General features: G+C 41.5%; 2 protein-coding genes across 2 annotated transcripts in view; one reads left to right on the forward strand and one right to left on the reverse strand.

Moving 5' to 3' along the window:
* LOC309712219 (scavenger receptor cysteine-rich type 1 protein M130-like) overlaps nt 1–23,152 on the reverse strand; it is a 34,464-nt gene extending 11,312 nt beyond the window's left edge. Inside the window, exons 1-7 of the mRNA XM_082542867.1 lie at nt 23,091–23,152; nt 18,037–18,066; nt 17,648–17,938; nt 16,720–17,025; nt 16,355–16,642; nt 13,692–13,997; nt 13,323–13,613 (exon numbers count right to left, since the gene is read on the reverse strand). Of these exons, the coding sequence (XP_082398993.1) occupies nt 13,323–13,613; nt 13,692–13,997; nt 16,355–16,642; nt 16,720–17,025; nt 17,648–17,938; nt 18,037–18,066; nt 23,091–23,130 (1,552 nt within the window). The 5' untranslated portion in view covers nt 23,131–23,152. The remainder of the gene's footprint in view (nt 1–13,322; nt 13,614–13,691; nt 13,998–16,354; nt 16,643–16,719; nt 17,026–17,647; nt 17,939–18,036; nt 18,067–23,090) is intronic.
* LOC309712231 (CD5 antigen-like) overlaps nt 1–23,796 on the forward strand; it is a 229,228-nt gene that overhangs the window by 118,352 nt on the left and 87,080 nt on the right. The window lies entirely within an intron of this gene.

Here is a 23,796-nt window from a genome sequence, read left to right on the forward strand (position 1 = left end):
TTTGCTTTTTGGGTTGATTGGGACCTGATCAATGTAAAAATAAAGAATTACCAGATTTTTTTCCCCTAATTTTTGTTTCTGAGAAAAATAAGATCCACATATGAGGACATTTGTTTTAAATTTTGATTGAACAGTGGCAGTATAATTTCCTCATAAGTGGATATCCGGCCCTGGTAGAGAAAAATTAAGTATTTTGGTCTAGACATCCCAAAATGTGATGTCCAGAAATGTGGACGCCAGGTCCTAGGAGGTTAATATGCAAATTGTCCTGATCATTGATCAACAACCACTGATCAAAGACCATTGATCAATGACAATTGCTTAATGATAAGGAGTATCATTCACAGAGAGTTGGGGAATTGCTGCAAAGTGTTGAAAAGGCTGCCGACTGTGAGTGAGAGCGCCCTTGTAGTGAGAGAGCACAGTTGCGCTATTAGGCACATGGTAGAGCACGGAGGTTAAGCTAACATGTAGGAAGAGACAACTTGCAAACTGATTCGACAGTGGATTGCTATGCAGATTGTGGTTTGTTTGCGTGGCTAAAGAACTGTGAGTCGACACTGATTCCTGGCCTCTTTGACTCCCAGCTCATCATCATTGAGTGCTCATCATTGAAAGAGTGTCTACTGGTATGTAGGTAGGCGTAAATAGACTGTGCAGCAAGAATCAAGACAACAATTAAGGGCATACAACAATTAAGGGCATAAAATGTAAGAACATAGAACATAAAATCAGTCTCTATGCGGATGATGTGTTGCTTTTTCTGCAAAACACACAAACCAACCTCTCTGAGGTAATTACTCTAATAAACTGGTTTTCAAGAGTTTCAGATTATTCAATTAACTGGCCAAAATCTACAGTTCTCCCCATTAACTGCTCCTTCCATAATTCTTCCTCTGCCCCACTGCAATCCGGAAATATTAAATATTTAGGTATTAATGTCTCTCCTAAGCTTTCAGACTTAACTAAATTAAACCACATCCCACTTCTAAAGAAAGTAGAAGGCGATCTGACTAGATGGAAATCTTTACCCATATCACTCATGGGAAGGGTCGCCACTATAAAAATGATGATCTTGCCAAAAATAAATTACTTATTTTTGATGATCCCTAACAAACCATCACAAGATTGGTTCAGATCTCTGGATTCATATATTTCCAAATTCCTTTGGAAAGATAAACCCCCGCGTATCAGCTTAAAAACGCTACAAAGAACCAAGGATAGAGGAGGATTAGATCTGCCTAATTTTCACCAATACTTCTTAGCCAACAGGCTTCAGTTCATCTCAGAATGGTCAAAACATACCTTCTTAGATGAGCCCTGGCTAGATGTTGAACAGGCACTACCATTTATTAGCTCAAACATCAAAAGACATGAATGCTTTAAAAGTATCAACATCAGCTTCTCTCTGACAGCATGGTGGGAGTTTCTAAAAATAACGGAGTCTTCATTAATCTCATGCAAACGTACACCTATCTGGAATAACCCTGACATATTACAAAACAATAATATGATTAATTTCCCAGAATGGAGTTGTAAAGGAATTAAATACTTAGAACATATATTAGAGGGAACAGAATGTATTCCATTTGACAGACTAGTTGCACAATATGGGATCAACAAGAAAAGATTTTTAGAATATCAACAAATTAAATCCATAGTAAAAAAGAAATTTAACCTCAGTCAAGTTGAATTACAAACACCACCAAGTGCGGCACATTTCCTTACTCTTAAATCCCCCAAATTATTATCTAAAATATACAGAACACTTTCTAAATTAGATGAATCAATATCCCTTCCTATTGCAAAGTGGGAAGCAGATTTATCAGTCAGCTTAGACCAAAACTTCTGGTCTCAGGTATGCTTAAAAACCTTTAAATTGATTAAAAATCCCAGTCTGCAATTAATACAATACAAAATACTACATAGAGTGCACTATACAGGTCATCGGATGTTCAAGATGGGCTTTACATCTTCCAACAACTGCTCACACTGTCAAGGCAATACACCAGACAATTACATTCACGCTCTTTGGTTCTGTCCACCAGTGCAGAAGTTTTGGCGCGAGATATGTGAAGACTTATCAAAGTGTCTGAAATGTAACATTCCAACTTCCCCCTTAGTGTGTTTACTGGGCAGCTTAGATAATGTCACTTCAGAAAAGAATATAGCCCATATGGTTTTCACTGCCCTATGCATAGCCAAGAAAACTGTCCTCATGAACTGGAAAAATAAAAACAATCTTAATTCTAACCAATATAGAAATTATCTATTAGATTACATTAGTCTTGATACAGCCTCTGCCACCACATCAGATCAATTGCTCTGGGCTCCTTTGATCAGCTCCATCACCTAGTGGGGGTGGGGGGTCATAGTTTGGTCCCGCCTTCACTGTTGTGATTGGTGTGGGGGTAGGGACAGGCTTAGGGCGTCGGGGGGTTCCCCGGAGGCATCTTCCTTGGGGGACTCAACCCGGGGTAGCGGTCATGTCCGGTTGGGGGCTCTTTTGGCTCTCGGGTGACTGTTTCCTCGTGGCTGCGTGCAGCGGGGCTAGGGGAGGGTCTGTGCTGACGGACGTGGGTTACTGACCTGGTAGCCTGGCTGCCCCTGGGTGGGTCCGGGATGGGCGTGAGGTTCTGAGGGCGCTCCGTCTCTGGGCTGGGGCCCTGGCCGGGCCTCGGGGCCTTGGGTCCTGGTTTGTGTGTTGCCGAGGTTGTGGGCGGGTGGGTGCATGGTGGCCCATCCCTGGCGCAGGGTGCCGCCGGTGCGTCGAGCCACCTGGGGGGCTCTTCAACTGGTGGGGGAGATTGTCACACCTTGCAGGAGCTTTCCTCTCCTCAGGAACTCTCTGCAGGAGGGGGAGATACAGGAGAGGTGGAGGAAGATCTCAGCCTGGGCGTCTATTGTCTCATGTAGTCTGGAAGATGAGTGGATGGTGTGGTGGGTGCAGTTTTCTCTGTGGTGGGGTTGGGTGGACTGTCCCGGGCTCTGTGGGGCCGGGGGGCGCTGCTGCGCTGGGCCCCGGTCTGGATTGGCCTGCACCCCCTTTCCCTGGCGGGTCGCAGAGTATGGGAGTGCCTACTGGGGTCAGCGGGGGAGCTGGCCGAAGGGAGGGGCAGGTGACCCCTCCCTTCCTTCCCTCCCCATCTCCAGCTGCCTCCCTCTTCCCGCTCCACCACAACCACCCACACATGCAGGGCCTTGGAGTAGGGGTATGTCACCAGGGTGCAGAGGAGGCTACCCCCCCCTCTGTCTCCTTCTGGCTGCCTCTGCCTCAACTTAGACATTCACATTACTCACACTCTCATTACACATACATATAGGATCTTGGGGGTGGGCATGATACACGGAGTCCAAATTACCATCAGGGTGTACACCTCACCCCTGGCGTCGTTGCCCACCTCTCAATTTTGAATACACGTAGACATTGAGGGCTAGCAGGAGGGACTATGCGCTTACCTGCTGCTCTCTGGCAGGTAGCTCCATGCCCTCCTGGGTTTTAATTGCACCTTAGAACACACATGCATCAACACTACAATGAGCGGGTGGAGGGAGGTTTGAAGTCTTCTCTCACCCCCGTTCTCTGCGGCCTGCTGGAGCGGGGGGGCTAGGAGGAGTTGGCCGTCCGACTGCGGTCGGGAGTGTGGGGCCTCCCTGCTGCTGCGGAGTCGGGGCGGTCTGCCTCTCCCCACCGCAGGGAAAAGGGTAACACCACCTGGGTCTGGGTGCAGTTCCCCCCTCCAGGGGCAAGGGTACCTAGACCCGGTTCGTAGAGTACGCTTGGGGAGTGTGATCGTGTGTACAGCGTCTCTTTATGTCTGTCTCCACGTTGGTTGAGTGTGGAGTAAGTGCATATGAGAGCATGAGGGTGGGAATGGATGTTTGTATCTGTGTGTGCCTGTATGTCTGTGTCTATATGTCAGGTTGGGTATCAGACGCCACCTCTCTGGGGACATCTCAGGCCCTCCAAGGTTTGGAGGCCTATCTCCACCCACCACCACTTCCCCTGCCAGTGGCGGACTCCCTCAGGTGTCGGTGCGTTGGTGGTTCTTTGTGTCTGGGGGTGGGCGTCCGGGTACACACCGGCTCACTCCTTGGCGGCCGCTTATCGGGGCCTGGAGCCTGGGGCTCGCTCGGGCCACTTCGGAGGTGGGGTGCCCCCGGCCTCTCGGCCTGGGGCTTGGTCACTCAGGCACAGCTGGCTGCCAGCGGAGCTCACGGGCGTGTCACTGCAACTCCCCCTGGCTTCTGCTCCGCGGCTGCTGAGTGAGCCCTCATCTGGGACTCTCCTCAGCTCTTACTGGGACAGTGGCGCAGCTGCCCCTCTGTTGGTCTTCCTTGGTCTCTTGTGTTCTGGGGGCCTCTGGATGTCTGCTTCATACCCTGGAGGACGGGGCTGTGGCTCCCCACACTCCCTAGCAGATCGTTACATGGAGAAACCTTTGGAATGCAAGCATGCTGATCCACACAGGTATGCACACAGGTGTACACACGGGTATTCACAGACGCGGACTACAGCTTTCTTGGCTGCTGCCTCAAAGCACATTGTGTGCTGTCTATCTTGCGTGCTGCACAATATCGTTTATTATTTAGTATCTACTGATATCTACTGCTAGCTAGTTTATTGTGATGGTGCCGTTTTTTTAATTATGTTGCTCTTTGTTGTTTGCTTTCTCTTCTGTTTTTTTTCTCCATACAGGTGACCCAGGTGTTTTGTTTTTTTTGTTTGTTTTTTTTTTCTTTCTTCCCCCCCAGGACTGATTCAGTGGTGGAAAGCCAGCCAACAATGATATGATATGAGATTCCATTCCATATTACAGTTTCACACACAAAGATATGACATGTGCGGTCATGAAATATTACCTGGGTGATGTAATCGGACTACACGTGAGCTCAACATATGTTTTATAAAAGGTACACTGCTTTACATGCATGAACTGTATTTTCAGGTTATTGTTTTGGACAGTTTTGTGACAATTTTTAAAATGAAGTTGTTGTTTTCCTATAAATTCTGACAGTTGAATGCGATTTTAGCATTGCCATAGTATAGATATACTGATGCTGATCTATTATTCTGTTTGACATGGCCTAAAGTGAATGAGTTGTGCTGTTTCTGTTTTTCAAATGGGCCTGTATTTCATGTTTACCATGTGCTTTTAGTTCCTGCCTTTGTTCATATACTGCATATTGTGTCAAACTTGACAGCAATTATATTAAACTTTAGTGTCAATAAATACATTTCTTAAACTGAGCAGCTGTTTAAATGCCCTTACTCTTGAAATGAGAAAAATAATCTTATTTTTATTCTGGAAATTCAACCAAACCATTGTCATGCCTTGTAACTGGTAAATAAAGCTCAAGATGAGCTGAAATATCCTTTTAAGGAAAAGTTAGACATATTTTCCTAGAATAAGCTTTATTTTCTTGTCCAAAACTTGCTTGTTAAGAATATATTTTCTTTTTAGGCAAAAAAGAAGAAAAAATGTCCATAAACAAGGTTTTTTTTACTTTCTTGAAAATCGTTTTTTGCAGTGCATGAAGTCGTCCACTAGACAGTCCCAGATGGCCATTGCTACCTGGGGGGTGATCTGGCTCACCGTGGACACACCGACTCTGAAACTGAACGCGATGGTCCTAAAGAAGTCCCCGGTGGCAAGGAACCTGGACAAAATTGTTCAAAATCAGTATTATGTGTACTGCAGTTACAAGATACATTATTCAAATTCCAAAATACTTTTGTGATGTCAGATTTAAATCACAAAACTTAAATCTTACATAAAACATTTTGTAATTATAAGGATAATTACAAAATGTATATTAGATGATATCTAAAACAGTCAGTTGTGTTTTGTTTTAACTTTAACGTATCATAATTTGATTGGTAGCAACTTTTACAACTACAGTGAGCCAATCACTCATAATTCCTAAACATGTCAATCAGGTAGGAATGAAGTGAGACATTAATAGAAATAAAGAGTTGTGTGTTGACATGTAGCCCTTTCCTTGCTTAAATCATTGTTAATATTTTGGAAAAAAATATGCTGTGATAAGACAGCATATCAAGATAAAATATGCTAGATAGAACCATATAACTAAAAACTGTTCACAATTTTATCTGCCTCTCAGTTTTAAGAAAGGCTGGTGACCCCTGTTATAGAGTCTGACAGCTGCAGGGATTATATACAAATATTCAACTATCCCAGAATTAAACCAGGTCTAAATAAAATAAAAAAAAGGAGTGAGTATCACTACAAAGATTAACCCACAGTGGTCCTCATACCAGTTTGATATCAGCAAACACCGAGAGCATATATTGATATGACACCACAGCCATGCTATCATTGCAAACACTGATAACAGCATAAATCACTAGAAATATTATAAATAGTCGTCTCTGTACCACAGTTTGCTTTCAGTAAACACCAACAGCATTCACTGTTAGCATACCACATCCATGTTAGCAGTGTATAAACAATAGTTTAGCATATATTAGCACAGGTATCAATAAAGGACTACCGTATTAAACACTTTTACTAACCGCAGGCAGATGGACAGGCGCTCTGCCTGTAGTTGGTGTCTTGGCGATACTGGGACCAACGTGGGACAGCAGGTCCTCAAACTGAGCGAGGGAAAGATGGTGGTATCGCTGAAAGCGGCCGTCATCCAGGCGCAGCTCGTGGAGCAAGTGGTGAAACTCACCAAACTGCTCATGCCTCTGCAGGATCTGATGGACCCAGGTACGGCGAGGACGTCTTTTACGCTGCTGCTCTGCTCTCCACGGTGAATAGAGAAGGGAGACTCTCTCTTCAAGTGCTAGCTCGACAGCTGCCATCTTGCAAAGATACCGTCTGGCATAACTTCCTCCCACATTTCAGGTTTGACACGCGATGAATTCGCGTTGGACACGCGTCGAGGTGTGAATCTGGCGCGTTTTGATCGCATCTATCACGTTCGGTGTGAACACATCGTTACTCCCAGCCATAGCTGGACTGGCCATCAGGCATACTGGGCATTTGCCCGGTGGGCCGCTGGCGAACTTTTGTTTTTATGGGCCGATGGATTTTTTTTTATTTTTTATTTTTTTAGGAAGGGTATATATAATGAAAGGTGTTGGATTGGCCAATTGGTCATGATCGACTCTGGGCTGGACCAATTACAGCCGAGGAGGCCGAATGCACCCGCCCCCTTGTTTTCGCGCATTGCATGCCGGGAACTCGTGGCAAAACAATCCAAGTACCGCATCAAATGCAAGCATTTGCAGCACCGCAAAACGTTCATTTTCCGGTTCCAATACCTTCTTGTTTTTTCTTTGCCGCACAAAAAAGGAATGTACAAAACAAAAGGAGAACAATGCCGGTCCGTACAAAGACAGACTCGACGAAAAGACAAAGAAAAGATACGAGGAAAAAAATCAAAGGTGTGAAAGGGTCAGACCCTTACGAGCACACAGAGTGGACAAAAGACGTTAGCGTGCTGCCCAACTTTCACCACGCTCATATTTATAATCATACGGTTCTTGGAGTGAGTGCATACACTCATGAAGTTTAGTAACTTCAGGTCACTGCAACAAGCCCAGGTACAGTTTACCGATGGATGGGTGCAGGACCTTGAAACGCACCGTGTAAAGACCATTGTACGAACAAAGGTAAGTTTACCAGTCTCACAAATCATCGTCATAAATACACATTCGTTAACCGTTTATTAATAGGACCTTTGAGCTCAACGGTAATTAATTAGTAGTGGAAATAATTTCTGGTTCATTACAGAAATGTAGCAGTGACAATAATATTGTATCTTGTAATCGCACTGGACAATTAGTGATACAAAACAACTGTTTTATCCTGTGAATAAAAGTATATGTTTTTGTCAATGTACCATGGTAATAACAGAAGTGAAACGCAATATTGTGTCAAGACAATTCACTATTTATGCACAATAAACAAAGGAGCATAGCGCGACAATTTCTGTTCAGCGCCAGACTTGCTTGTAACCTATATCACCAATTATGTTAAGAAAAATGACGCATTAACTACTACAAAACTCTGACCTTTGTGGGAATGCTTGGAGCAGACTAACATGTGAGCTGGAGTGTTCTGGGACGTTATATTTGGTATATCCAGACCATCCGTCGGCTCTTACTTCGGAAACATGGCTTAAAACATTTCTCTTCAACGACGTAATCCGATTAAAAAAAAAAAAAAGATCGGCTTCCCGTGGCTGTCATGCGACCGGCTGTTGCAGTTAATAATACAACAGCTTCTTGCCATTTTTTGTGTTTCTTTTTATCCTGTGTAACTGAGTTCAATTGAAAGCCTGCGTGCGCTAGTACCTCTTGCCACAAGTTCCCAGAATCCTTTGCGGTTTTACCCCTGAATGACGTCACATTTTCAATCTTTATCCTGGTGGGCCGGTCTCTAGTCAAAATGCCCGGGCCGATTTTTTGTCCCAGTCCAGCCTTGCTCCCAGCAAATGGGTGATAGAAAACCGATCGGTGCCTATGCCATCTCCAAAATGCGCTGGCTGATGTAGGGTCAGCAGCAGAGTGCGAGCAACTTTTTTTTTGCCGATGTCTGTGATGGCGTCCCCCACCACGATGCCGCCCCGGGCAACCACCCGTGTCGGCCGTATCAAAAACTGCTACTGGGGCTAGGCCATATCATACCATTCATGGTAATACCAGTATAATGTTGGGCAACGATAAGAAAATGAAATATTGTGATAGAATAAGGGTAAAACGCGCATGTGCACTGCCTTTGTTTTCATATGCACATGGCGGAAAAAGCATGTCGCCGACGGAGAATGAGAAGGGCGAAAGCGGATCGTTGAATGAAACGGATGAACCAGAATTGGTTTGTAAAAATGCTGCAACTTCAGTGGTGTGGAACTGGTTTAGCTTTCGTCTGTCAGATACACAACAAAGCACTATTTTTGGTAGAGCATGCAAGCGGGCCGTCGTTATTACCGTGTTTTTTGGAAAATACGGCACACTTAAAATCAATCCTTTGATTTTTCTGAAAATCCACAGTGCCCCTTATAATCCCGTGTGCCTTATGTATGAATTCTGGTTGTGTTTACTGACCTCAAAAGGATTTTATGTCGTACACAGCACTGTCAAATGTTTTAGTACGACTTTGCTAAGCTTGATGGATTGTCGGAGCATTACGGCTATCGTAAGGCAGGAGCCTCGAGGAGTGATACGTACTGTGCTTCAACATAATATTACCGTATTGTGTGTGTATAACCTCTTTTTAGGTTTTGGTTAAACTGTCAGCAAGGAATTTGCATTTGCACTGTTAAATTTTTATATAACTTTAATGCACATAAAAAAACAGCTGCTTGTTTAAGTGAAAATACATTGATGGGTTTTTTGAACTAATAAAGTTGAGGAGTTGTAAAGTATTTTGTCTAGTGTCAATTATATCGTCAGCTACATCGTTATCGCAAATTTTCAGATGTATATCGTGATAAATATTTTTGGTCATATCGCCCTGCTCTAATTGCTAATGTTGGTTGGCCCTGGCTATCTCCTGGTAAGTAGTTATAAGCATGCCTTTGCTCAGTACCTGATGTAATCAAAATGTATCTGGTACATTCTAGAATATTCTAAGGGCTATAAAATAATGTTAAACAGTAATTTATTGAGGACAAACTGAAATAATTTCAGTTGGAATTGATAACTGCAGTTGCGGTCTATTTAGGCTATTAGACTATTTATCTGAAGAATGGCTAAATTCAGCCGATTATTTGCTCCATGAGTCAGCTCCATATTAGCTCTGTTGACTCAGTTACTGATCTATGACGATTAAGTTATTGAAATTATCACCTGTTTGAAAGTAAGGGGGGGAGAGGATTTCATATACGCTCAAATTTCAAATATGGTTACATCAAAATTGATAAGTGTGTAAATGTGAGACTGGTAGTTCAGTTGTCTTTAAGTGTGGTTGTGTGAGGTACTTTTGCCTAGTCAGTGTATTACCCATAGCAGACAGCCTTGTCGGGGTGGCTCTATCTCAGGTGGTACTCCATTACTAACTGGAAAGTTGGTGGTTAGATCCCAGTCTGCACACTAAATTTCCTTGGGCAAGATACTAACCCCAAATTGCTATCGGATGCATCCATCAGAGTATGAATGTGTGTGGATGTTAGATAGAAAAAAGTGCTGGTGTGAATGAGGCAAGTAAAGTAATGTGCTCTGAGTGCTCAGATAGAGTTGCAAAGCGCTATACATGAACTAGTGTATTTACCATCTTCCAGTTTACAGGTGCAACAACACAGCAAGAAGTAAGATTTGGTCTTTTTCACTACCTGGTCCTACACCCTCATTTTAGATTTCACACAATCTTCCCCATGAACTAATGATAAGTGAATGAATCAAAAATGGGGAGGGAAGGTGGGGCACCAAAAGGAGAATGAACAGCTTATAGAGCCGGTGGGGAGGGTAACAGGGAACCAGACGGGACATGTTTGGAGGTGTAGTCCAACAGATAATTTATCTCCAATTCAATAGCTGGGGCCACATCCTCATTTAAGGTTTGACAGCATTTTAAGTGGATAACGCCAGATGGCTTGAACATGAATTGAGGCTGTAGTTAAGGAAAGGCCTGACAGGGGAATGGGAGCAGCTTTCGGCCGGGGCAGATACCCAAAAAAGGCATCCAGAAGTAGTGATGACTGTACGTAACAAAGATCAAAAATGGTTGCCTGGCTGGTTTATTTATTCTGAGTAAGGTAGCAGTTGACACTTGGAAGGGTTTGGAAACCAGTGGATTGGGAGCATCATCATCATCATCACTATGAAGTGCTGCCATGAGCACAGCAAGCAACAGGTGGTGATAAAACACAAATAATGAAAAAAATATTAGCCATTCAAAAGCCCCCAGTCATGGTGTATGGTGCAGTGTCTGGCATGACAAAATGGAGATACAGGTGCACGCCTCTGATTTTGTGAGAAAAAAAATCTCTGTTGTTGTCTGCCACACATCAACACAAATACTACGTTTCTGAAAATCTTCACCCAGGTTATGAAAATCTTTTTTGTTGATCCAAAATACTGTTTCGTCCAAAATACTTTCATCCAAAATACTGAATGAAAGGCCAAAACACAAAGAAAGGAACATGTTTAAAAGAAAAAATACCTGTGTACATGTGAATGTAACCTTAGTTTTGTCCTCTTTGCATCATTTAGGGGAAGTGATAAAACTTGTGACTCATACCCATGTTGATTTATTGATCATGACTGTTTTTCGTGTTGGTGAAAAAAAAAGTGGATTTCTCTGCTCAATCCACAAATGCCAATTTTAAGATTTATAACCCTTTGTCCTTCTTTCACTAAAAAGAAGAGACAAAAACTAGATAATTAAGGAAACAACTTAGGGAGGGGAATTGTTAACTGAATTCAGTTTTATTCAAAGAAGGGTTCAGCGTTATGTAACAGTGGCTGTAGATGTACTTTTTGTTTGTTGTTGTATTTAGTAATGGTAGTCATTTAAAGATTTCTAGCTCTGATCTTTTTTTATTGTGCTTTGCTCCAACGCTCCTATAAACCTACAATTGGTCCAGTATTTTTTGCATTGCTGTAAAATAATGAGTGTGATCTGTGGGTAGGATTAGGGCAGGGGTAGGCAACGCCAGACCTCAAGGGTAGGGTTAGGGTTAGGATTTCCTGCAGGTTTTAGATGTGTCCTTGGTCCAACATAGCTGATTCAAATTGCTGATTTACCTCCTCAACGTGTCGCATAGTTCTCCAGATGCCTGCTAATAAACTAATCCTTTTATTCAGGTGTGATGACCCAGGGGGATATCTAAAACCTGCAGGACACCGGCTCTTGAGGCTTGGAGTTGCCTACACCTGGATTAGAGACACCTGCCACTATCATGTTAACAAGAACTAATTTCTATTGAGTAGTTCCAGCCAACTGTACCATCACTGATGCCTCATCTCAAATGATGTCTCATCATTTGTTCCTGTATCTCCCACCTCGTCTTACTGTCTGTTAGGGCTGCCACGATTAGTCGACTAGTCACGATTACGTCGACTATCAAAATCGTCGACGACTGATTTAATAGTCGACACGTCGTTTGAAGCTTTGTAAGATCCCAAAAGACGCAGGAATAAGTAGTAGTATTTAAGAGTGTAAAAACGGACTGAAACAGAAGATGGCAGCACTGCATGTACAAGGATGCCAGCTGCCGTTAAACCCCGAAGAAGAAGAAGTAGCTCTGTCCCAGAATTCATAGCGAAGCCCAGCTCAATTTTCAACAATGGCGGCAGCTAGTTAGTTTTAATATTACTCTTATTATTCTTTCTGGGTCACAAAATAAACGTTTAACATGTTTTCAGGCGAGAATGTAGCTGTGGAAACCTGAAATATCTGCTCAGTTTATCAAGACACCACATATTTTCAAAAGCGCTCCAATGTCTGTTACCCACTAGCTCGATAGCTAGCCGGCGGCAAGGCTCCCTAGAGCCCCTGAGAACCGCGGACTCCGGGGAAATCGTTTTCATACCCACGGCCGTCTTCCCCTACTCAGGTTAAACATATATAAGTCACTTAGATAACTTAAAAATGTTATTGTTTGGCTTTTTTTTTTTAGTATTTTATTTGTTCCTGAGTAAATCGGTTTGGCTGAGATTAAGGTTATAGTTTTTACACAGCTGAATAAACGTCAAGCTGACAACTGATTATCAGAAATGTGAGATGCTCAAGAATATACTCCGGTGTCCTGTTATATTTTAGATAGCAAGGAGTTTATTAAACTTCACCAAAACAATCTGCAAATTTCATTAAAATTTAATAAACTATCATCTTGTCTTTATTTTTAGTTAGCACAGACCTTAAACACTTAAAGCTGTAAGCTAATGATGGTTATATAAGAGCAGATGCTGCTGGTGCAATAAGCTGTATGTTTTACATTCAATGGATGATGATCTGATTAGTCGACTAATCGCAAAAATAATCGGTGACTAGTCGACTATCAAAATAATCGTTTGTGGCAGCCCTACTGTCTGTTCAGTTTCTTGGTCCAGTTCACAAATCTCCACTTCCATATTAGCCCATGCCCTAAGTTCACCTTTCTAGACCTAGCTGTGATTTGTGTTAGCATAGTTGCTGTTCGAGCACATTACTTCATAAACAGCTGCTGTAATCAGCAACTAAAAAACTGTTAGGCTGAAAGAGTCCTTTCAGACTGGTCAGAGGTTCCTTCAGAGTACTTCTAAATGTCAGCCTTCATGATGGCTGGAGACAGTCAGCTGCTATTCCTGCTACTGTGTATGTTAACCTGCTACATTACCGTCTTAAATTATGTCATACATATTTTACCTGAGCAGGTGATGTTCAGGATGAAGGAATGGTAACTTGATGCTGTACAGTCCTTCAGTGCAGATCTGACGTGAACACAATCATATTTGATCCACCATGCAGGTCTCTTTAAAGACTCATGTCTTGAGTCAACAGAAACAGCAGAGCCACAGTCCAGATGTTTACACACAAAAGCTGCATCTTTCAGCGTCCAGCTAAAGGCAGACACTGTTCTCCACTCTCCCAGATGTCTCAGCTCCATCATGCCCTCACAGTTATTGGCTCCTCCCACCAACCTGACATCATCAGGCTCTGAACAGAAAGCAAAGAGTCATCAGTAAAATAATAAAGTGAGTTTGAACCACATCAAAGCTGCAGCTCCTCTTCTACCTGAGCAGGTGAGTCCAACAGCTTTGCCAGGTGAGCAGCTGTTTCTAGCTGAGCCTGAGCTTCTACAGTCCAGGAGAGCAGACTCATGGCCTCCACACTGGAACTCTTTGCTCCACACTGGAGCCTCCACTTCTTCATAGAGCACCCCTTGGAGGACCGATGGAGGCCCACAGCCGAGCTCCCTACAGACCACCTCTGCATCCTGCTGGTCAAAGTCAGCTTCACACACTGAGGACCAGCTCTGGTCAGACTTCACCTCCAGTCTGCCTGAACACAGACTGGAACCATTCAGCAGCCTGACAGAGTCTGGAGACATCAGAGAAGATCAAACAGAGAGATCAGAGACAGCAGACACACAAGAAAAAGATGGCAGCAAACAACTATTCACTGACTCAAACTCAGCACAACTCAACATGACTTCATCATTAACAACAGAACACATCTTTAAAATTACATTCAGCTCATTTTATTTCTTCAGAAGCAGGTCAAAACACTTTTAACTGTAATTAGAGCTGGGCGATAGAACGATAATGATATGTATCGCGATATAACTTTTACTCGATAGAGAAATTAAGCTATCGCGATAGACCTCGCCGCTCTTGTCCTCTTAAAAAAAAAAAAAAAAAAAAAAGGTCAGCCAATCCAAATTAAGTAGCGCAGAGCCGAACCAATCACAGCCGCAGCGTCACGTCGCGTGACTTGTTACGTACAGCACAAGTGCCAAGCCGCACGTGTGTTTGTTTGGGAAGCAGCCAGCGGGTAATGGAGCCAGCGCGTAATGGAGGAAATGAGTGTGCCGACTAGAAAAATCAACCGAGCGTGACCGAAGGTTACCGAAGAGAAAACAGATGATGGTTCCAATGCCGGAGAGATTGTCGAACAGAAGAGCCATAGAAGTTCCGTAGTGTGAAGGTATTTCGGCTATTTCAAGTCTGACAAAAAACAGAGTAGCGTGCACTGTAAATTGTGCCGAAAGCAAGTCTGGAAATACAATAAACTGGTGCATGCGTCACACTGTGCGCCACGTTATTGTTTCGGTGAAATGAATTTCTACAAGACTGTTACTGTTAATTCTACTCTCTGCAGTGTTTAAATGCTTACATATACACACAGTTACTGTCCCTCCACACATACGACTCGGTTCTGCTTCTATGCCCCAGCTTTGTTTACTTTTTCCCACCGAGGCTTCTAGACTTCTGATTGGCCAATATTTCTGCACGGTTAGGAATCTAGTGCCACCTGCTGCTTTGGCATGTTCATAGCAGCGTTTTCCTTCATTTCTGCCTTTATGTGTGGACGGGATTATTTTTTAAAACGAAAACGGAAAATCTCAGTTTTCAAAAATACCCGTGTACGTGTGGACGTAGCCTCAGTCTCTGACTGGAAGCGCTAATTCGTCATTCGGCTTTTGTCAGACTAAAGTAACTGTTAAAACTGTTTGAAAAGCTAAGCTATACAACAAGGAGAGATTGAGAATTTCCTTTTAGTTCTCAGTTTATTTGATATTGACAAAAGTTAGCCAGTTTTGTCTGTTCTTCTGTAAAACAAACTAAGATTTATTTTTAGAATTAATATTTTGTTTCTAAGTGGAATTGACAATTTAGTCTGTTTTGTTTGTTCTATTTTGAAACTTAAACGCTTTAGCGGCTGCCTTTTGTGTAGTTTGCAATATTTGCCTTTATTTATCTGAAAAAGTCTCATGTTCCTTAAGTACATCTACCCTGTTGAACTTATTATGGGAAATAAATATTTAAATAAAAACAAGCTGCTGATTATTTCACATTTTACTTGTGAGCACATTTAAATCTTACAAATATAGTGATATCGTTATCGCCTGAAATGAAAAAAACATATCGTGATATGAAAAAATCTCATATCGCCCAGCTCTAACTGTAATGTGAAAATATGCAATCGGGCAATGTCTTGTAAGAGGAGGAACTGAAATTATTAGCTTTTAAACCTCTGATATGTTCGTTTTCAAATTCTTTGAATTTTTTTGGTAACTTGTAACTGTAAAAATTATAGTTCATAGAGGCATGATCAGTGGTGTGATTATTTAGAAGACCAGTCTCTCCATTTTCTTCCATCCATTCGGTTCAGATTTCTGAGAGGGCGGAGCCTATACCAACAGTCATGGTCAAAGGAAGCTAAATCTTGAACAGGATACCGTGTTAAAAGAGGCATCCCTGTGCATGATAACACCTATGGCTACTTTCAAATCACCAATCAATCTAACACATGTTAAATTTTATTTATACAGTGCCAAATCATGATGTCAGTCACCTCAAGGATGTTTATGTTGTAAGGTACACCCTACAATAATATAGAGAAAACAGAGAAAAGCTCAGCAATCATATGACCCTTATAAACAAGCACTATTACAGTGGGAAGGAAAAAACTCCCTTTTCAGAGGAAGAAATCTCCTGCAGAGAGGTGTGCAAACACATAATAAGTGAAGAAAAAACACCTGTTAAAAGGGAGTTTTTTTCCTTCCCACTGTCACCACAGTGCTTGCTTATAAGGGTCATATGATTGCTGAGCCTTTCTCTGTATTATTGTAGGGTCATTACCTTACAATATAAAGCATAGCTCCTGTTGTGACTTGGCTGTATGTAAATAAAATTGAATTGATCTGATTTGAATAACAACAAAAATATATTTACCTGCGCAGGTAAGATTCAGGATGGGGTTGTAGTAACCCGATGTTGTGCACTCTCTCAGAGTAGATCTGGACTGAACACAGTCAGGTTTGATCCTCCAGCGAAATTTTAATGATGACTCGGTGTGTTGTAAAGAAACAGCAGAACCACAGTCCAGATGTTCACAAATAGGAGCTGCCTCTTTCAGCGTCCAGTGAAACTCAAACATTGGTCTCCACTCTCCCAGATGTTTCAGCTCCAGTGTACCTGCACAGCGACTGGCTCCTCCCACCAACCTGACATCATCAGGCTCTAACAGAAAGCAGAGAGTCATCAGTAAAATAATAAAGTGAGTTTGAACCACATCAAAGCTGCAGCTCCTCTTCTACCTGAGCAGCTGAGTCCAACAGCTTTGCCAGGTGAGCAGCTGTTTCTAGCTGAGCCTGAGCTTCTACAGTCCAGGAGAGCAGACTCATGGCCTCCGCACTGGAACTCTTTGCTCCACACTGGAACCTCCACTTCTCCATAGAGCGCCCCCTGGAGGACCGAAGGAGGCCCACAGCCGAGCTCCCTACAGACCACCTCTGCATCCTGCTGGTCAAAGTCAGCTTCACACACTGAGGACCAGCTCTGGTCAGACTTCACCTCCAGTCTGCCTGAACACAGACTGGAACCATTCAGCAGCCTGACAGAGTCTGGAGACATCAGAGAAGATCAAACAGAGAGATCAGAGACAGCAGACACACAAAAAAAAGATGGCAGCAAACAACTATTCACTGACTCAAACTCAGCACAATTCTGATTAGACTTCATCATTAACATGCATTACATGTTGACAATGTTCAAAACTTGCTTCTTTTTATTCTTAATGATATTAGCCTCTTATGACTTTACGTATTCCATTTTTTTATACTCAAATCTGCCTTGTAGCTCCTTTTTTACTTGGATGTGTTCATTTATACTTTGGACTGGAAACATAGCCTCTATCTTTGATTTTAGTGTGTTTTCAAACACACATGGAGCAGACCTCCACAGTAGCCAGGTCACAACAATCAGATGCTGCTTGTCAGCAAAGACTTTCTACAGTCTGGGTGTGTACAATGGGATTTGTTGTAATTAGTGGATAGCATGTTTTTGTTGTTTGTCATGAGGGCAGATAAGAAGGTACTGATGGGACACGGTGGTTCAGAAAACTGAAAGAGACCTTTGAGAGAGGTGGTTGGTCCAGATGAATCCTAAAGTTTTCTCTGTTGTGACTCCTGAGAAGCTGATGTGAACGTGTTGCACTTATGACACGCTTTATACTTATAGGCTCACCTGCACAGGTGACATTGGTGATGACAGGAGATGAATCTGATGTTACACAATCTCTCACAGCAGATCCAGACTGAATACATTCAGTTTTCATTTCCCACACAGGTGTGTTTGTGGTCTCAAATCTCCATTCTACAGAAACAGCAGAGCCACAGTCCAGCAGTTGGCAGACAACATCTGCATGTTTCAGGGTCCAAGCATAACCATCTACTATTCTCCACTCTCCCAGATGTTTCAGCTCCAGTGTTCCTGCACAGTGACTGGCTCCTCCCACCAACCTGACATCATCAGACTCTGAACAGAAAGCACAGAGTCATCAGTAAAGAAGTTAATTGACTTCTGAAAAGTAAAGTTATCTGCTGCTTCTGTGAGTATTTGATTTCTGCATTTACCTGAGTTATGTTTTTCTTCAGCCTGGACTCCTGAAAAGAACATTAGAGAAAAAAGTTGCCATTTTAAAGCAGGACTCTGGACTCGTTTTCCAAGTCTGACTTGTAAAACAAGAAGTCACAAATCAACATTGCAGTTTTTAAAGACTTCATGGATCAGTCCATTCTGGTCCTCATTGCTTAAAGTAATCTTGTTTTGTCAAAACTATCGGTGTGTCAAAAGCACAATATGATGATGATATACCAGGAGAAGATGTTCCATTTTTCAGCATGAAGGGTTACTATTACAAAAAGTGAACCTGTGATAAAATGGGTGAAGTGAGACAGAATCAAATATAAAAACAGAGTAAATAAAATAAAAAAAATCAATCAATCAATAAACTTTATTGATCCCAAAGGTTGGCCACGAAGGAAATTGAGTTAGGGCTGCTGGCCTTATGCTGCTGCCATCTCAAACCAGTGCAAAAACACAAAGATCCAAATAAATCAGCAGCTTATGGCATCATATTAGAATTTGCAGAAAGACCCTAACCTTCAATCTAACCCTTATTAGCAGCCAGTATAACTATCATTACTGATTGCACATGTATCCACAGCTGAAGAGTAATGATTGCGCGGTTTTCTTGAGCAATGCAGCTGGCAAACCACACTGGGATATAGTATGTCTGTGTTGTGCCCTTAAACAGGGGAAATAGTGCGGAGAGGTGAAAGAAAGGCACAGACACGCAGCTCTCACTCTCACTCGTCTGTATTGAGTGAAGGAGGAAGCGCGCTAACCCACCTACTGGAGCCCTGAGGCATTAACAATGGATCGACGCACAATCAACCCAGGCAAAACTTTCACTACTTATCTCCCTCTATATTCCCACTGCATATTCTATTCGAAAACAGTCAAAGCAACAAATAAAACATTAATAAGGGCATGACATGAAATGTAAGGAACAGAGATGTACAACTTCAAAACTAATCAAATTTATGATCCACCACATCTGCACTCTTATCCTTATGAAACAGAGAGTAGATGTATTTGAATTAAGTCTCCACGCTTAAAGAAGTCCAGATGCTTTTCTTTCCAAGCTCCTTAGACCACCAATAAAATATATAATTATGAGTTAACAGCACAAAATGTTAACTGAAAATGTGTAGACTTTAACCTTTTCATGGAATATTCTCTGGTATCTAAACAAACATTTAATTCAATTCCATTTTATTTATATAGCTCCCATTCTACTTCTAAATACTCTAGGAACACCAAGTAAGCCTGCAATGTGAGAGTGAAGAGCTCTAATGGAGTGATATGGTACTACAAGGTCATTAAGATAAGATGGGGCCTGATTATTTAAGACCTTGTATGTGAGGAGCAGGATTTTGAATTCAATTCTGGATTTAACAGGAAGCCAATGAAGGGAAGCCAAAACAGGAGAAATATGCTCTCTCTTTCTAGTCCCTGTCAGGACTCTTGCTGCAGCATTTTGGATTAACTGAAGTGTTTTCAGAGAATTCTTAGGACATCCTGATAATAATGAATTGCAGTAGTCCAGCCTGGAAGTAATAAATGCATGAACTAGTTTTTCAGCGTCACTCTGAGACAGGATGTTTCTAATTTTAGAGATGTTGTGCAAATGGAAGAACGCAGTCTTACATATTTGTTTAACATGTGGGTTGAAGGACATGTCCTGGTCAAAAATGACTCCAAGGTTCCTCACAGCGTTACTGGAGGCCAAGGTAATGCCATCCAGAGGAAGAATCTGGTTAGATGCCATATTTCTAAGATTTTCAGGGCCGAGTACAATAACCTCAGTTTTATCTGAATTAAGAAGCAGAAAGTTAGCAGCCATCCAGGTCTTTATGTCTTTAAGACATTCCTGCAGTTTAACTAATTGGTGTGTGTTATCTGGCTTCATGAATAGATAAAGTTGTGTGTCATCTGCATAGAAGTAAAATTTTATGCTATGCCTTCTGATGATGCTGCCTAGGGGAAGCATGTATAATGTAAACAGAATTGGTCCTAGCACTGAACCCTGTGGAACACCATAACTGACCTTAGTGTGTGAAGAGGACTCTCCATTTACATGAGCAAATTTGAGTCTATTAGATAGATATGATAGAAACCACTGCAGTGCAGTACCTGTAATACCTACAGCATGTTCTAATCTCTCTAATAGGATATTATGGTCAACAGTATCGAACGCTGCACTAAGGTCTAGCAGGACAAGCACAGAGATGAGTCCCCTGTCTGAGGCCATAAGAAGATCATTTGTAACCTTCACTAAAGCTGTTTCTGTGCTGTGATGAGCTCTGAAACCTGACTGAAACTCTTCAAATAAGCCATTCCTCTGCAGATGATCTGTTAGCTGTTTGACAACTACTCTTTAGGAAGGTTGGAGTTGGCCTATAATTAGCTAAGACTGCTGGGTCTAGAGATGGCTTTTTAAGTAACGGTTTACCTATTGCCAGTTTGAAGACCTGTGGTACATTCTAGGACAGTATATATGTATAATGACATCCTCTTACTGGATGAAATCACTAAGTTTAATTTCTGGGCACTATCCCAGAATGCTGGATGATATTGATGTTTCTTTGTAAGTGAGTTATTTTTTTGGGTTCAATGATTACATGTCAGCCCTTTTTCTTCTTTTTCTTACAGTGGGCTGGTTCTTTTTTTTTTCCAACATCAAATTTATTTTTAAATAATTTCTTTCACTGAGCCAGGCTAATTGTCCCATTAGAAACAATATTCATCACCCCTGTTATTTCAGCCCAAGCCTCATCTTTAAAAGGTGTTTAACATCCGTCACTTAAGTGGAGACACTTAAGGGAGCTGTCCTTTTTCCATTTATACACTCTTATTTAAATTCATTAAGTTGCACTTTCTCCTTTTTTCTTCTGTTAGGGGTGAAGTCTCTTCAATTGGTAAACTTGTTTTCTTATACAGAGAAATGGGGGCATGGTATTATGCTGACTGCAGGCATCTGATCTGATTCACTGACTTCATTATCCAGAATGTAATTTTGTATATTTGCAGATTTTTTTTCCCTGCAAGTTAGGAACTTTATATATGTATATATATATATATATATATATATATATATATATATATATATATATATATATATATATATATATATATATATATAGCACTAATGATAGCATGTATAATATTCTGCTTGTGAACAGAACAAAAACAAAAATATTGACAGCAAAATTATTAAAGTTATGCAATACTCTTAACAGTAAGCTGAAGAAATGTATGTCCCTCTGTTTCTCTCTATCTATCTTGTTTTCAGTTCACATTTCTGCTCTTCAATCTGTTAATCAGAGCACAATTATAATCATGTATGAGTACATCATGTAGCTGACAGTTTATAACAGGATAATGCTGGAAAAAGTGTATGGATGAAACTCGCAGGCTTGCACTTGCACTCGAGCGCTCGACGTTGACTGTGTATGCTTTTACTTCCTTGAAAGTAAAATAAATGCTACTCTGTGTGTCTCACTTCACAAAGGAAGTTTTCTAAAACATGTGAAACAGCCACTGTCACAAAATGAGGAGCATGTTCTTGAAAATGTTTCACAATAAAAGCCTTATTGTGAAATGAGGAGTTTCTGATGAAAACAGGAAGTACATGTTATCACTGTAGTTTAATAACACACATATATATTCTATTTTATTTATGGTAAATAGACTGTTTCTTTTAAACCACTTTCTACCCTAACTGAGCACTCAAAGTGCTTTTGTACAACTTGCTTCATTCACTCAAGAACATTTTTCTATATAAATGCTTTCTATCTAACATTCATGATTTTACAGTGAGAGAAACAATCAGAGAGGAACCTGGGGTTAGTATCTTGGCCAAGGATATTTGACATGCAGGCTGCAGCAGATGTGGATCAAACCACCAGCCTTCCAATTAGTAGGCGACTTGTTCTAACACCTGAGCCACAGCCACAACAGGCCAATTCACAACAATAGTCTTCTCAAGGTTCTTTCTATTTTTAAATAAAAAAAAACAAAACAATTTGATTTAATAGGATAACGGCTATATTATTGTAGAAGGTCACAAACAACCTGATGATTTCCTCTGAGCAGCACACTGCAATGGTGGCAAGGAAGAGCTCTACTTTAACCTCTATTACAGTGAGTCTTGTTTTTTTTAAATTCCATCATTTTCATAAGAAGTCTAGACGTGATGGGGCTATGCTTCCCTCTTTGGGCTCTAAAATATAGTAGACGTAGTTCGTTCATTCATTCAAAGTGGAGTTGTTAGTGAGGAGGCGTTAAGTCTAAGTGGATAACACAGTACAGTTTAGAATAGAATAATCCTTTAATTGTCCCACAAGGGGAAATTTGGTTGTAACAGCAGCCAGAAAGACAGAAAGTTTGGGCTCCTCTCTGATTGTTAGAGGCTAGAATCAGCTCCAGCTGGTGGAAACAGTCTTTAGGTGTGTTCAGCTAGTTATTCAGAGTGAGCTTTACAGAGACATTAGAGTTTCTTGAGTTATTTTTGGTCATGAGTAAAGGAACTGTGACTCATCATCATCAGTGAGGAAGTCCGACAGTGAGTGCTGCTGCACAGAGATCATCACTGAATATTGACCTGTCGGACAAAACAACTCACAAGTGACTGTCAATATATTAAAATATGGCTTTGATTTGACAAAGTCTGAAGGACTCTTTTTTTTTTTTTTTTGCCTGTCCTGTTTGGTTCTTTTGCCATCAGAATTATTGTCTAAAGGCGAAGAAAGATGCCCAACGGATTTACTTTACCAAGTGGACCATCCCAGCCTTGCCGTAATGGTCTATTTGATTCACCTTTTATTGTTTATTTTATTTTATTTTTACGTGCTAGATACGGGACAGACTTGACTGGGGAAAAGAAAGAGGGAATGAAAAACAGCGGGGATAAAGGGCAAAAAACAAAAACCAACAAAATAAGCAGACAAAAAATACATATATCAATCACCTGGATCACCTGGATCACCTGTCCGAAGTCTGAAGGATTCTAACTAGAAGGTGTTTTTCAAAACTGAACTGTGTGTGTGTGCAGGTGTCCTACCTGAGCTCCACAGGAGAAGCAGCACTAATAGGTGATCCATGTCCAGCTGTACGTCTCTCTGCTCTGACCATCATGTGCTGTCCTCAGTATATTTCTGCTAACAGGAAGGGGCGGGATGGTGGGATGGATGGTTGGTTGGTTGTGTGAGCTCTGCTGGAGGTCACTCCACTGTGACCTTTCTTGAACTCTGTGTTCCATCACATCAGCCTTTTCCTCGGCTGAATTCTTCAGAGTCTTATTGAACATATTGTTTAGTAAAAGACCAAATATCCTGTATCCAGGTACATGATTTTTTTTATGCTATAAATTCTCATCTGTTCGGACTTTATGGCACCAGCCAAGCTTCAAATGCTTATAATGACCAGCAGTTAGAATCATATCTACTCATGACATGAATAATAGTTTGAACATTTTATTTTTAGATGTATAAAAGTCAAGTAGGTTTTGACCCAGAAGGACTCTGGTTAATATATGTGTAAAACTATGTTTTAGTTTGTCTCACTGTTTCCTATTTTTGGACAGAAGTATAGAGGTGATGAGCAGAATCTATCATTCTGAAATCAGGTCTTTTTTTCTGTCCATCAGACATGCCGTCCATCAACAGCACATCTAAAACCACACCAACATCCCACAGAGTAGTCACAGCCTGTACAGTGGAAGCAGGCAGCAGTAACTGATGCTGGAAATCTGTCATTCGCATTAAATT

Source organism: Aulonocara stuartgranti, assembly GCF_965226115.1.
Source record: "Aulonocara stuartgranti genome assembly, chromosome: 7".
Lineage (NCBI taxonomy): Eukaryota > Metazoa > Chordata > Actinopteri > Cichliformes > Cichlidae > Aulonocara > Aulonocara stuartgranti.